The sequence below is a fragment of the Saimiri boliviensis genome, chromosome 12 (genome assembly GCF_048565385.1).
Source record: "Saimiri boliviensis isolate mSaiBol1 chromosome 12, mSaiBol1.pri, whole genome shotgun sequence".
NCBI lineage: Eukaryota > Metazoa > Chordata > Mammalia > Primates > Cebidae > Saimiri > Saimiri boliviensis.
In genome coordinates, this window is record NC_133460.1 from 49,535,030 (window position 1) to 49,550,350 (window position 15,321).

The 15,321-nt window shown below is 41.1% G+C and overlaps 1 protein-coding gene across 1 annotated transcript in view; it reads right to left on the reverse strand.

The window, feature by feature from the left end:
• PPA1 (inorganic pyrophosphatase 1) overlaps nt 1-11,690 on the reverse strand; it is a 29,078-nt gene extending 17,388 nt beyond the window's left edge. The window contains exons 1-2 of the mRNA XM_003928640.4: nt 11,524-11,690; nt 8,599-8,657 (exon numbers count right to left, since the gene is read on the reverse strand). Coding sequence (XP_003928689.1) covers nt 8,599-8,657; nt 11,524-11,587 — 123 coding nt within the window. The 5' untranslated portion in view covers nt 11,588-11,690. The remainder of the gene's footprint in view (nt 1-8,598; nt 8,658-11,523) is intronic.
• Nucleotides 11,691-15,321: the final 3,631 nt, after the last annotated feature.

The window sequence follows — 15,321 nt, forward strand, 5'->3', positions numbered from 1 at the left end:
CTGCCTATACCTCCCACGTAGCTGGGATTACAGGTGCTGCCCAGCTCTGTACTTACTATTTAAAACAATGAATTTGTAGTAGCCTTTAGTCACCATTTTCTCCATCGGTAATTAACATAAAAGAGGATGTTTGTAAATACTTCGGTATTTAAAAGTATGTGTCCCACATACTTTAGCAGGAATTACTACTGAAGAACAACTTACTTCTAGACATCCTGGTTACAATTCAAAGAGTTGCCACTGGGTAAACAGTGATATTTAAGATTTTTCAGGGCAACTGATATGAGAAATTCAACGAATTTTATAGCAACTCTGTTCCTATAAAAACTATTACTGTTTTATGCATTCTAATGATTCTAATATTCATACACTTAAAAAATACTGATTTTAAGAAAGTACTACCAGTTACAAATTCATTCCTTCTTTCTTTAATCCCAACTGGGTTCAGCTGGATCTCGTATTTACTGTCTTGTTATCCCCATTGTTAGGATTTCCATCCTCCAGTCCTACCACGCTTTGGAGTCTCAGTCAGTGCTCTGGTGTCAGGCTTCTCAGCTTGGTTTACAGTTTCAGAAAAGAAGGAAGTTAGTCTTCCTAGAGGGATGATTTTGACAAACCCAATAATTACCCTGCTGATAAACCAGTGGGGGATATGGGAAAAGGCAAACTATAACTTGAGCTCCGACTTCCCAAAGTCAGAAACAAAACTATTTCAGCCAGATGTGGTGGCTCACGCCTGTAATCCCTGCACTTTGGGAAGCTGAGGCAGGAAGATCACTTGAGGCCAGGAGTTCAAGACCAGTATGAGCAACATAGACAGACCCTGTCTCTAAATAAATAAATAAATAAATAAATGCCTATTTCACTTCCCAGATGTATAATCATTTTATCAAGTATCAAGATATTACAACAAAATGTTAAAGATGTCCAGATTCTAAGGAAATTGGAAACTCAACAAGTCTATATTATATCACTCCATTAATGAAAAATATTTCAAATAAAAATGTTTCAGGAATAGAAGAACTATCTCCTGTATCTTGGTTAGGCTTATAACTTCATGAATTAAACAGGAATATTATAGCAGTATGGTGAGGGCCAGTCTCATCTCCAAACTGGTTAGGGTTCTTGTGGAATAACTCAGTAGTCTGACAAGTCATTTATTAATAAATAGGCTGTGGCCATTTGGTAGGCTGTTATTACTAACACAGTGAAGTACATATTTATGGAATATGCTCTTAATTTAATCACATCTCATCTTTAAATCTTAGCGGTAAAGTTCGATATGTCCTTATTGAGACTTATTTCTAACCCTGGATTTGGTAAATACGATGAACTATATATACTACAGCATTACACAAGTGGCCAACATTAGCATTTTCAAGTTCACTTATCATATGTTTCTCTAGATAACTTCAGAAATCAAGTAAATATCAGGGTTAGAAAGAAACAAAAATCAACTTCTGATCCCACCACTTTTTTCTTTCTTTTTTTTTTTTTTTTTTTTGAGACAGAGTCTCACTCTGTCACCCAGGCTGAAGTGCAGTGGCATGGTCTCAGCTCAATGCAACCTCCTTCTCCAGGGCTCAAGTAATCCTCATACCTCAGCCCTCCTGAGTAGCTGGGACTATAGGCACCTGCCACCACACCCAGCTAATTTATTTTTTATTTTTTATTTTTAGTAAAGACAGGGTTTCACTATATTGCTGAGACTGGTCTTGAACTGAGCTCTAGCAATTCGTCTGCCTAGGCATCTCAGAGTGCTAGAATTACAGGTATGAGCCACGGCACCCAGTCCACCACCCATTTCTTTATCTTTATTGTTTTGCAATAAAATTTGGAGAAAAAACAGTGGAGGGAGAGAGAATTTTCTTTAAATTTATCTAGAGAATAGACATAAAACAAGAAGCTAATACAAACAAATCTTTACCTTTTTTAAAAAAAAATTAACTTCCTAGACTATAACTTTAGATTTGGAGTATAAAATCCCTATCAGAAGAGCTGATATAGTTAAAAGGAAATGTTAAGAGCTCATATAGTTAAAAGAAAATGTTCCATCTCCATAAAGATGCTTTCAGAAAGGTATACCAGATTTCACCATTTTCAAGAATACTTTATCTTATTCACTGCTTACCAAATGACAATGGCTCTTAACTCTAAGTTTTGGCTGTAAAGTTGGTTATATGATTATTGAAGGATATACTTTAAGTTGTTAAAAGTATATGGATTCCTGAATTATTTCATTGGCAATAACAGAAGTCTATTTGAGAAGCTAACAGAAAGAAATATGATGATCAAACTTCACTGTTGTGACCCTTATTCATTTAGAACTGTAACTTAGCAAAGAAAGACATGATTTACACCAACCCAAAAAACATTTGCTCAACAAATTGCATTAAAATTCCAAGGGAGATCATTAACTTATTAAAGTAAAAAAAAAATTAAAACACATACACGTAAAACTTTTAGTAATACTTACTTTTTTTCCAGTTACATAGGTTTTTTGCTCATAGCAACTCGAACAAAGGCCTGTATTTGCTACTACACACTACCATATGTACCTGTGTAGAGCAATAACTTGTCATGTCATAATTAAGAATAGCTGCTGGCCATGTGTGGTAGCTCACCCTGAAATCCCAGCATTTTGGGAGCTGAGGTGGGCGGACTGTTTGAGCTCATGAGTTTGAGACCAGTGAAAGCCTGTCTCTACAAATACAAAAAAAAAAATTAGCCAGGTATGGTGGTGCACACCTGTAGACTCAGCTACTCAGGAGGCTGAGGTGGGAGGACTGCATGAGACCAGGAGGCGGAGACTGCAGTGAATCGATATCACGCCACTACACTCCAGCCTGGGAGACAGAGTGAGACCCTGTCTCAAAAAAGAGAAAGAAAAAGCTGCTATTTTTGCCAATTTTTTTCTCTTCAGATAAGCTTTATGATGACTAAATTTTGAAAACAGATATTCTAACCAAAATCTGTTTATTTTCCTCTCTTTATAAAATCAAGCAAAAGGGTCTGCATTTCCAGTTGTCAAAACTTTTCTGATTTGCAATGACTAATAATTTTGACCATGGAATCTTTTCCAAGAAAAATGCATTTATGCCAAATTGTAGATAATATTCTGTGAAGTTTCTGAAGCATCAATCTGTTTGATTAGAGGCTTGACTTTCTTTCAGAAGAGAAAAAAAGAAACACATATTCCATATTTATATATGCTTCTATATGCTCCCAACAATCACCTGAAAAAAAATAGCACCCTACATTGTCAGAACTAGAATTAATATGAAAGTTTAAGATATAGAATAGAAAAATACCTGATTTCTAAAATCAAAAAATCAGGTCATGATATCTGAGCACTTTAAGATTTAGAGAAAGCTTTCATCTGCTCAGTGTTTCATACTGTTTATGCTATGTTTTGGACTTCTAAAATTTCTGGTATCTCAAAAGTTCTATGCTAGAAGATACTCCGAGCTATAGATGCTTTTATATTTGATCCTAAAATTGACTCAGATCAAAGGACATCCCTACAATTTAAAAACATCCAGGGAGCCCTTGCTTTTACCTTCTCTACCCACTAGATGTGGACAAAGCAGAGTACTCAAGGCAAAAGATTTTCCAGAACAGGCTGGACTGATTTAATGGCATTTGCCAAACTGAATATCCACATTAAAAGGTCCTGATATGGGTTGGGCACAGTGGCTCACGCCTATAATCCCAACACTTTGGGAGGCTAAGATGGGCAGATTGCTTGAACTCAGGAGTTCAAAACTAGCCTGGGCACATAGGGAAACCCCATCTCTACAAAAAATAGAAAAATTAGCTGGGCGTGTTAGTGTGTCCCTATGGTCTCAGCTATTCAGGAGGCTGGGGCAGGAGGACCACTTGTGCCTGGAAGGCTGAAGCTGCAGTAAGCCATGATCATGCCACTGCACTCCAGACTGGGTGACAAAGAGAATCTGTCTCAAAAAAAAAAAAAAAAAAAAAAAAAAAATGGCTGATATGGATATGAGCCTTTGGACATTTTTCCTTAGTCGAGCTGACTAGCTGTATTAAAGGCACATGCTCACTGGATCACGACATTCCCTCATTATCATCCCTCAGATGCCTGATCATATTAGGAATAAAGTCTAAGGTGAAGCCCATGAGAATGTATTTATGTAAACTTAATCACAATGGATTTTTTATAAAAAAGAAAAACACTCAAGTTAATCGGATTTTTTTTTAAGCTATAATCCAGAATGATGTCAACCACACCTTCATTTGTGTTTTAAACAAGTAACTTCCTTAAAAACAAAACAACATAATGAATTCCTTCGGCCTCTCAGGCAGGAAGGCTTCTGTCCAAGATCCACTGAGGTCTAAACTACTGGTAAAATCCAGAGTCGTAAGAGCTTGTGCTTTTGAGCTGGGACAGGGCGAGCCAAGAGCAGAGTCTTCATTTGAGTAATCCACTTTATAGACCAGTCCCTTATAAGACTTCAGTATCCCAGAGTAATCTGAGTGAACACACTTAACAGGACACCAAAATGTAGCCTGTTTCCTATTTTGGAATAACTTGAAGCAGCAATAAGAGCAGGTACCAAAACATCTATGATCATCTGGTCCTTGGCTGGAATACCGGCCAGTGACTTAAGAACACTGTGAAAACAGCTCTATTTCAAGAAAATGTTTTCCCTCCTTAGCACACCTGTATGGCAGGGTATTATCAGTAAACTTAGGGTCATCATTTTATACCTCTTCATTGCTCAAAATGGTCTGAGATGCTACAATATGATATATATACATACTATTATACAACAAGCAGATAATTCAAGCCAACCTAATGTGGCCAATTCAAGAGGGGAAGATTCTGCAGTTTATATCAACTCCCGGGAGATCAGACGTAAGAAATTCGAGTTTGTGAATAAATACAACTCTGATATTCCCACAGGAAAAACACATGCCAATTTGAGGTCCCTCCTGTACTTGTGGCACATAATTGGCCTGGGGCTGTTTGATCCATTGCCTCCAATTGGAGTCTTGCCCAGGCAGGCTCCTCGTAAGCAATGCAAAAACTGGAATTTCTGGCAGTACAGAACTGCAGCAGACTTCCTGGCAGAAATGCAATGATTTGTCTATTTCTATCTAATAGTCACACATTTTTTTTAAATGACTGTTTAAAGTTGTACTTATAACACATGTTCTTTGGAAAAAGATTAGACAATATAAAAAGACAAAAATGAAAATAAAACCAAGGGTGGCAGTGCCACAAATCATAAATATTTTGATATATATTTTTTATTGTTATTTATTTTTCTGAGACAGGGTCTTGCTATGTTGCCAGTCTGGTCTCAAACCCCTGGGCTCAAGTGCTTCTCCCAGCACAGCCTCCCAAGTGAGATTACAATCACCCAGCACCCAGCTATTCTGGTGTATATAGTCGTAGACTTGTCTTCCCCTAAAAAAGTAAAGATTTTTACCAATTTGTGGTAAACCTACCAATCTGTGCTAAAGTTAGGTTTCTTCTTGCTGGTGTATACAGGAACAGCTATTTCCTTTTAGAAGTCTGTGTGCCTACATTTATTAACACTATCTTAATTGCACAAATCTCAACTGTACTAGCCCGTGACTAAATTTTCCTATACTCATTGAATAATCTAGATTATTTTTACCGTTTAATAAAGATCCCACAGCCAAAATTCTGTGCTGGCTACCTGGTTTATTTTAAAACCACTAATGAAGTATTAAGATTTTAGTTCCAAATACACATACAAAAAGGACCAATGTAATTTTTTTTTTTTTTTTTTTTACCAAGACAGCTTACTTTTTCTTTTATTCCTCTTCTCCTTCCCCAAATTATATTTGCTTCTTTAACTAAATAATCTAGTCTTTTTCTTTTCTTTCTTTTTTTTTTTTTAAAGAATAATAAGAAAAAGAATAAAGAAGAGGAAGAAAGAGAAAGAGGAAGAGGGAGAGAGGATGGGGGTATTGCTTTATTGCCCGGGCTAGAATGCAGTCTAAATATGGGTATGCCTATAATTGTGCTTAATAATGGAGACATGAAAGAAAATGAGGGAAGAGAATAATAAACAAGGAGCCAACCAACATTTCGTTTAAACTTCTAAGTTGATATGATGTGGTACTGATAAGAGTGTATATTTTGTGTATTTCAAGTGGAGAGTTCTATAAATGTTAATTACGTTTACTTGTTCCAGATCTGAGTTCAAGTCCTGGATATCGTCGTTAATTTTCTGTCTCATTGATCTGTCTAATATTAATGTTGAAGTCTCCCACTATTATTGTGTGGGAGTCTAAGTCTCTTTATTAGTCTTGTATGTCTGGGTATTCCTGTATTGGGTGCGTATATATTTAGGATCTTTAGCTCTTCTTGTTGTTGCATTGATCCTTTTATCATTATATAATATCCTTCTTTGCTTCTTTTGATCTTTGTTGCTTTAACGACTATTTTATCAGAGGCAAAAATTGTAACTTCTGCTTTTTATTTATTTATTTTAGCTCTCTGTTTGGTTGGTAAATCTTTCTCCATCCCTTGTTTTGAGTCTTTGTGTATCCTCGAATGTGAGATGGGTCTGGATGCAGCATACCGATGGGTTTTAGTTTTTTATTCAAATTGGCTGTCTGTCTTTGGATTGGGGGATTTAGTCAATTTAAATTTAGAATTAATAATAATATCTGTGAGTTTAATACTGCCATTTAATATTAGCTGGCTATTTTGCCCATTAGTTGTTGTAAATTCTTCATCATATTAATGCTCTTTACTTTTTGGTATTTTTTTAGAAAGGCTGATACTGTTTGTTCCTTTCTATGTGTAGTGGTTCTTTCAGAAGCTCTTGTAAAGCAGGCCTGGTGGTGATGAATTCTCTGAGTGCTTGCTTGTTCACAAAAAACTTTATTTTTCCTTCGCTTATGAAGCTCACTTTGGCTGGATGTGAAATTCTTGGCTGAAAGTTCTTTTCTCTAAGGATGTTGAATATTGGTCCCCACTCTCTTCTGGCTTGTAGGGTTTCTGCTGAGAGATCTGCTGTAAGTCTGCTAGGCTTCCCTTTGTGGGTAACCTGACCTTTCTCTCTGGCTGCCCTTAGTATTTTCTCCTTCATTTCAACCCTGGTGAATCTGACGATTACGTGCCTTGGAGTTGCTCTTCTTGAGGAATATCTTTGTGGTGTTCTCTGTATTACCTGAAGTTAAATATTATCCTGCCTTGCTAGATTGGGAAAATTTTCCTGAATAATATCCTGAAGCGTATTTTCCAGCTTGGATTCATTCTCTTCATCACATTCAGGTACACCTATCAAGCGTAGATTAGGTCTTTTCACATAGTCCCATATTTCTTGGAGACTTTGCTCATTCCTTTTTATACTTTTTTCTCTAATCTTGTCTTCTTGTTTTATTTCATTGAGTTGGTCTTCGACCTCTGATATCCTTTCTTCTGCTTGATCAATTCGACTGTTAAAACTTGTGCGTACTTCACGTAGTTCTCGTATTGTGTTTTTCAGCTCCATCAATTCACTTATTTTCCTCTCTAAATTGTGTATTCTTGTTAACATTTCGTCAAACCTTTTTTCAAAGTTCTTAGTTTCTTTGGATTGGGTTAGAACAAGTTCTTTTAATTCACAGAAGTTTCTTATTATCCACCTTTTGAAGCCTGCTTCTGTAATTGGAACACACTCGTTCTCCATCAAGCCTTGTTGCATTGCTGATGAGGAACTGTGATCCCCTGCTGAGGGAGAGGCATTCTGATCTTGGGTATTCTCAGCCTTTTTGGGCTGTTTTCTTCCCTTCGTTGTAGATTTATCCATCTGTGGTCTTTATAATTACCGTCTTTGTAATTGGGTTTCTGAGTGGACGTCCAACTTATTGATTCTCAGCGCCGAAATCTGAGCAACCCACTGCGCCGACTAAATCAGCGGCGTTAAGATTGATGGTGCTTTTCTGACTCTGCACCAAGAACCGACGCTCTGAGGCGCCGGCAAAACCGCCTCGCTGGTCACAAGAGTCGCGCTAGCACCCGTGGGGCTTCTCTGCTGGGAATCTCCTGGTGCGTGAGCAACAAGAATTCATGTGAAGGTGTGGCGTCCTCTCGTTCTTTGCACTTTCACTGGGAGCTACAATCCCGAGCTGCTAGTGATCAGCCATCTTGGATCTCTCTCCAATAATCGTCTTAAGACTAATTTCTTATTTAGTCAATGGACCTTTTTTTTGGAGACAGGGTATCGCTCTGTCACCCAAGCTGGAGTGCAGTGGTGCCATCTCGGCTCACTGCAACCTCTGCCTCTCAGGCACAAGCGATCCTCCAACCTCAGCCTTCCAAGTCACTCAGACTACAGGCACATGCCACCATGCCTGGCTAATTTTTTAAATTTTTTTGTAGAGACAGGGTTTTGCCACGTTGCCCAGGATGTTCTCGAACTTCCGGCCTCAGCCTCCCAAAGTGCTGGGATTAGAGGCGTGAGCCACTGCCCCCGGCCTAATCAATGAACCTTTAACTCACACCACAACGAGGCATTTTAAGCACTTGTTGAAAGACATGTAAGAAAATTAATACGTAGAACTAGCTGATCTGAGTAAAGAGACTATGTCCAAAAGACAAGGATGTCTTACCTTATCTGCATAAATTGGAATATCATGAAATGGAGATATATATTGTCCTTTCTCATTTTCTGCAAAATAAATTGGAAAAAGTTATCACTGTAATTCATTGTATTGCTAAATGCACATAGTATACTTTTTTTTTTGAGATAGGGTCTCTTACTCTGACATCCAGGATAGTGTACAATGATGTGATCTTGGCCTACTGCCACCCCTGCTTCCCTCTTGGAGGCTCAAGTGATCCTCCTTCCTCAACCTCCTGAGTAGCTGGAACTACAGACGCGAGCTTCTACGTCTGGCTAGTTTTTGTATTTTTTGTAGAGACGGGGTATTCCCATGTTTCCCAGGCTGGTCTCCAACTCCTGAGCTCAAAGCAGTCTGCCCACCACACCCGATCAGTACACTTTTTTTTATACCAAGATACTATTCTCACACCAGAAAAACTGGTTGTATACTTCACTTCTCCTGACTGCACTCCCAGGCTAGGCTGGGTTTACATTCTACGCACTCTGTAGGCATCTAATAAGTACAAATTTCTATCCTGACAGCAGAGACTACCTAATACACAAAAGGCAATTGCTTTGGACGATTTAATTGTTTTGGACTGAACTTAACATCAGTTAACAGTTTACAGAACTATTATGAAGTACTTGGGAGGAAGGGAGGGTACCATTTTGCTAAATTATAAACAATGTAGCTAAAAGTGGTGTTCTGAGAGACAGACAGCCATCTTAGATTAGGACTTTCTTTAAGGATAATCAAGTTGCAACAAACACCTTCACAAATAATTTCTATTATATTCTGGATATATATTACTAATATATTCTAGAGGTCTAAATATAGCCAAAAAGTAATTTTAAAACTCCCTCAGTATTCTTCAGAAAACCTACAGACTGTCTACATTGCATCCCTTCAAGTTTAAAAATTAAAGTGGAGGCCAGGTGTGGTGGCTCAAGACTGTAATCCCTGCACTTTGGGAGGCTTAAGCAGGTGGATCACTGGAGGTCAGCAGTCTGAGACCAGCCTGGTCAACATGGTGAAACCCTGTCTCTACTAAAAATACAAAAATTACCCACATGGTGGCAAGTGCCTGTAATTTCAGCTACTAGGGAGGCTGAGGCAGGAGAATCACTTGAACCTGGGAGGCAGAAGTTGCAGGGAGTGGAGACTGCACTACTGCACTCCAGCCTGGGCAACAAAGCTAGACTCTGTCTCAAAAACGAACAAAGAAAAATCAAAGTGTAATAGGAAAAATAGAACAGTGACCACTCATAATCCTATAAAAGTCCCTTTGGGGTCAATTGTGACTTTGCAGTCTGCCCAACCCTTTATCAGTTTTAAAGAAATTGACAAATGTAACATTATAAAGCTAAAAAATGTTTATTTTTATTAAGGAAGGATAAAGCACTTAAAATTTGATAACTATATAGTGCATTCTAATTATTGTTTCTCAAGTTCCAGAGAGTTCTACTTGGTAAAAAACAGTTACTTCAGCTAGTGTCAAAGTCTAGGAGTAGCTCTGGTCTCCCATAACGGCCACCAAATACTCATTGCAAATAAATAACCTAAGTAAAAGCAGTGTTTTTGTTCTGCATATATAGCCTGAAGATCCACCCCTCACCTTCAAATCAGACAGTCACCTCTGTAAGCCCTTCCTACAGAGAAAGTCTGGAGTCAACACTATTTCCAGAAAAACAGTTCCATGAACTATTGGTCAAAAGTTACTGCACTGTCCTTGCTGCTTGATTGCAAAATTAAATAAAATGGAGAGTGGGGGTAGTTCTCATCTTCCTGGATTGTATCTGATATTTTAACCTTCAGCTAGATGTGTGAGCTTTATGGTTCACTTTCGTTTTCCTCCCACACCAGGCTCTTTTTGCTAGGAGCTTTGTTCCTTCAATGCCTATTCCCATTGGCCCCCTCTACTCCCCGCTTCACCAACTCAAGAGTTTGAGGCACCTGCCCATTTCCTTCCAAATAAAACTGTAAAGAGATTAAAATAGAAGCGCCTTTGGTGATACATTCACTACTGCCTCGGTTATCTCCCATAATCTACTCCTAGTAGCTGGGGGTGGAGGGAGTAATAGGATAAAGAAAATCTCCACGTAGCTTTCCTCCACCTACAAGGTTAAAAAAAAGGTGGCGGCGATAAGGAGCGTGGAGGGCGCCAGCCTGCAGCCTCCCGGCTTCCACATGCAGCCTTAGGGGCAGGACCTGGGGTAGGTACCCCCTTAGACACCGAATCCTGCACAAGGTAAAAACTTGGCACTTTCTTAGTCATGCTTTCAGATTGACGTCATCTGTTTGATTTGCGGGGAACAGCTTTCTGTTTCATAAGGAGCATTCCCAGCATCAGCGCTAAGAGAAAACGGGGCGGAGAGGCAGGAGCGTTACCCGGGACCAGAGGGCCGGTCCAGCGCCTTCACAGACGGCTCCCGATCCGGGTCTCGGTTTCCCCGTCTGTAAAACCAGGGAGTGGACTTGGCTCCGCTCAGCGCCGATAATCTGAGCTACGGCGGCAGAATTAAGGTCTTTAGGAAGTCACTGCCCCCCTGGGTCGCCGTTCCTCCAAACTGAGCAATCCTCTTACAGAGATTATGTTACCTCCAGGCACCTTTCTAGGGTGGGTCGGTGATTTCCTTTTCTCTTCAGACCCTGCCCGAGCTGGACACCTGCAAAACTAGCTGGGCCCAGGTTTGGATACCCCGAAGCGTGAGAAAGGGACCATTTCTGTTCAGCGGGGAGGGATGGCCGGAGGCGATCCCCGCCGGCGGCAAGTGGGCAATGCTAGGCCGGCCAGGCCCCAAGACGCATCCGAGGAGCTGGACTCGCGTCGGAGACTTGGGGCCGAGCGCGGGCCGCACCCTCCCGGGGAGGAGAGGCCCGGGAATGAATGGGCTGACGCGAGGGGAGGGTCCGCTAGCTGCAGACACTCACTGAGGAAGACTCGGTACTCCAGGGAGAAGGGCGCGGCGCGCTCCTCGGTGCTGAAGCCGCTCATGGTGCCGGAGTCCAGTAGCCGCAGCTGCCACAGAGCCACCAGCCCGCACGCGGCGCCGACTGACAAGGAGAGAGCTCCGCGCCTGCGCACTGAGAGCACTGGCCTGGAGGGCGGGGCGGGGAGCTTTGTTAATTCGCCTCCGCTCGCGTTCCCACCCCCGCTCGGCCCACCCCGTGCGCAGGCGCACTCCGCCCGGCCCGGATGACAGCACTCCCCAGCCCCGCCCCTCGGGCCCCGCCTCCGCGACGGCCACCCTGGCTCATAGACTGGGCCACGTGGCTGCCGCCGGAATTGGCTCTCTGTTCCTTTGGCTTTGGGCTCTCAGCTTGGACCAGCTAGGAGTTGACCACCGACCACGCACACAGGGAACTCACTTTTGATTCTTACACACGCCTCCCCGCAGATCTATTCCTTATCTAAAAGATCATTGATAAGTCACCTCTTCCATACAGGCCCTGCTTGCGGTCTTAAAGGTGAGCATTTTTCTGATCCGTTTTAACAAAGTTGAGACCTGTTACTGACACCCCTAGTGGCTACAAATAAGGTACCCGCTCCTCCACTTTCTATAACCACTCTGACTCCGTTGCTTATCTGGTAAATGAAGATAATAATAGTAACTATTTCATGAATTGTTGGGATGATTACCCGAGTTAATACACGTCAAGGGCTTGGATCTGAGCCTGGCTCTTTGTAAACACTCTGGAAGTTGTTACTGTCACCCTTCCCAGTGGGGGAGGATTTACGATTCCCCCTCCCCCACCTTTCTTAACCCACCTGGGTCCCCAGGGGCTTCAGATGGAAGCACGGGGAAGGGCTAGGAGTGAGCTAGAGTCCTGTGAGGGATTGCTTTCAGGGATAGGCTCCTCTGAGCTTGTTGTCCTGTTTATGTTCCATCATGTCAGGCCAGACCCTAAAAACTAAAGTCTGATTGAGGCAGTGGGCAAATATTTGCAACACTTACCTTCCCAGGCATATATGTTTTTAAAAAAAGTATATAAAAAAAAAAGTATGTTCAAAATTCTCAATATAAATTAGGAAATTATTATTCACATTTCAAAGAATGCCTAGTCTTATTTTTTAAAAAAATTGATGGCCAGGATTTTTTTAAATAACTGTTTTTCCAGACCATTAAAGATAATGTGCCTTAATGACATTTTGAATTAAACTTTTTCAAAATATTGTCTATTGTAAAAAATAATATTAAATGAAGATGTAGTAAGATCTCCAATTAGTCATGGTGTCCCTCCCTTTGTCTCCATCCAACTCCCAAACCCCACTGATACCCATTCATTTTCAGAAGGCTGTGGTTCACTGATTTTTTGAACATTACACCACACTGTTTTACTGCAGTTAGAACAGAAAGGCAGGAAAAAAAACTTAGGGAAGCAATAGTTTGTCAATAATTAGGGTCCAGGCCAGGCACAGTGACTTAGGCCTTTAATCCCAGCACTTTGGGAGGTCGAGGCAGGTGTTGAGATCAGCCTAGCCAACGTAGTGAAACCCCATCCCTGCTAAAAATACAAATTAGCTAGGTGTGGTGGCATGTGCCTATAATCCCAGCTACTCGGGAGGCTGAGGCACGAGAATGCTCAGACCCAGGAGGTAAAGGTTGCAGTGAGCTGAGATCACACCAGTGCATTCCAGCCTGGGTGACAGAGCGAGACTCTGTTTCAAAAAAAAAAAAGTAGACAAGTTCAGAGAATATTTTAAGGGGATGCTCTTTTGGTTAACTGCTATATCACTTTTCTGCCTTTGAGCAGATGGAACCAATTTTCTTGGAAAAACTCAGACTCTCATCTGTGACTGACTTATCAAAATAGCGATAATGAATAATAATGTTCTGCACACACTTTTTCCCTTTGCCTCCTGCCACCTCAGAGCAAGATAATTAAGTCTCATTGACTTTTGGACTTGCACACTGGCACTTGTTTCATCGAATGTATTCAGAGAGCCAGTCAGTACCAGCTTGTAAAACACCCAGCCCTGGTGCATTGTAACTTTCCTTTGCAGGCAAGTATAGTGAGCCCAAAAGGACAGTGGTCAACTTACGTCTCCCTAGGGCCTAGCACAGTACACAGCCTTGAGTAGATGTTTAGTGAATCTTCGCTGGGCTAATGGGTGGAGGAATTAATGAAAACGTGGAAAATACCTTCTTAAGTATATTAGTCTGACAAAGGAGTCCAAATCTTCTCAAATATTATCTTTCTTGCTCGGTGACCAAATCTAGTGGCACTTTTTAGTCCATATCCTGTCCCCTTTGTGGGTGACCCTGTTGGGTGCCTCTGATTTCCTTCTTTGGTTTTTGACTACATTTTCTTCTTTTTTCTTTTCTTTTCTTTTTTTTTTTTTTTTTTTTTTTTTTTTTGAGACAGAGTCTTGCTCTGTCACCTAGGCTGGAGTGCAGTGGTGTGATCTCGGCTCACTGCCACCTCCACCTTCCAGGTTCAACTGATTCTTGTACCTCAGCCTCTTGAGTAACTGGAATCACAGGCTTGCACTACCATGCCCAGCAAATTTTTGTATTTTTAGTAGAAACAGAGTTTCACCATGTTGGCCAGGCTGGTCTCAAACTCCTGGCTTCAAATGATTTGTCCACCTCAGCCTCCCAAAGTGTTGGGATTACAGGCATGAGCCACCGCACCCAGCCCCAAGAAGGGGTTTTAATGGGAAAATAACATGACCAGAATTGCATTAAGAAAAGGTACTATTAGCAGCTTGGAACTTGGATTGAGGTTTAGTAAGACTAGAGGCAGGGAGACCAATGTAGTCCACTGCAGGGTCCCAGTTGAAAGATGATGGTGGCATCCTGAACTTGGGTGGCAAAAGAGAAGGCTGATTACAGAGCTGTGTTTGAGGTAGAATCAATGGAATTATTGGTTGAATAGAGTGGAAGATGAGAGAGGTGGAGATTCGAGGATGAGTCCCAGGTTTCTGGCTACAACAACTGGTTGAGTTGAATGGTGTGTCATTTACTGAGAGAGTCTAGGTGAAATGGGGGTATTATACCAAACACTGCTAGTTCCCTGCCCAATGGCTGTATTACCTTCTCTTTTCTAACAGAATCCTGGTTTTGTTCAAGAAATTGGGTGCAGTGGCTCACGCTTGTAATCCCAGCACTTTGGGAGGCTAAGGAGGACAGATCACCTGAGGTCAGGAGTTCAGGACCAACATGGCCAACATGGTGAAACCCCGTCTCTACTAAGAATACAAAAATCAGCTGGGCGTGTTGGCACTTGTTTGTAATCCCAGCTACTCAGGAGGTTGAGGCAGGAGAATCGTTAGAACCTGGGAGGCAGAGGTTGCCGTGAGCCAAGATCATGCTATTGCACTCGAGCCTGGGCAACAAGAGCAAAAACTGTCTCAAAATAAAATAAAATAATAAATATATAAATAAAGTAAAATAAAAAGAGGTTACTCTTCTGTGCACACCTTTGCTTCAGGACAGCCAGCCCTTCCTTCATCTTCAAGGAATGAGTTTTATATGAGCAAAGACAATCATGATTGCCAGTGATTTTTTTCAGTCATGTAAATGTGATACAGTACTGTCCGATGGGGTGAAGGGAAGGCTGCTAGAGGGTTTCTGGAACATTTTTACTTTATCTTAAAAAGAGTACCATTCTAAATGCTTGTTTAAAGTCACAGAGATTTGGGGGTTGTTCATTATGGCACCATAATCTGGCAAGAGCTGATTAATACAAATGGCTAACAGTGGCAGTTTTCTTATGAGATCTCCA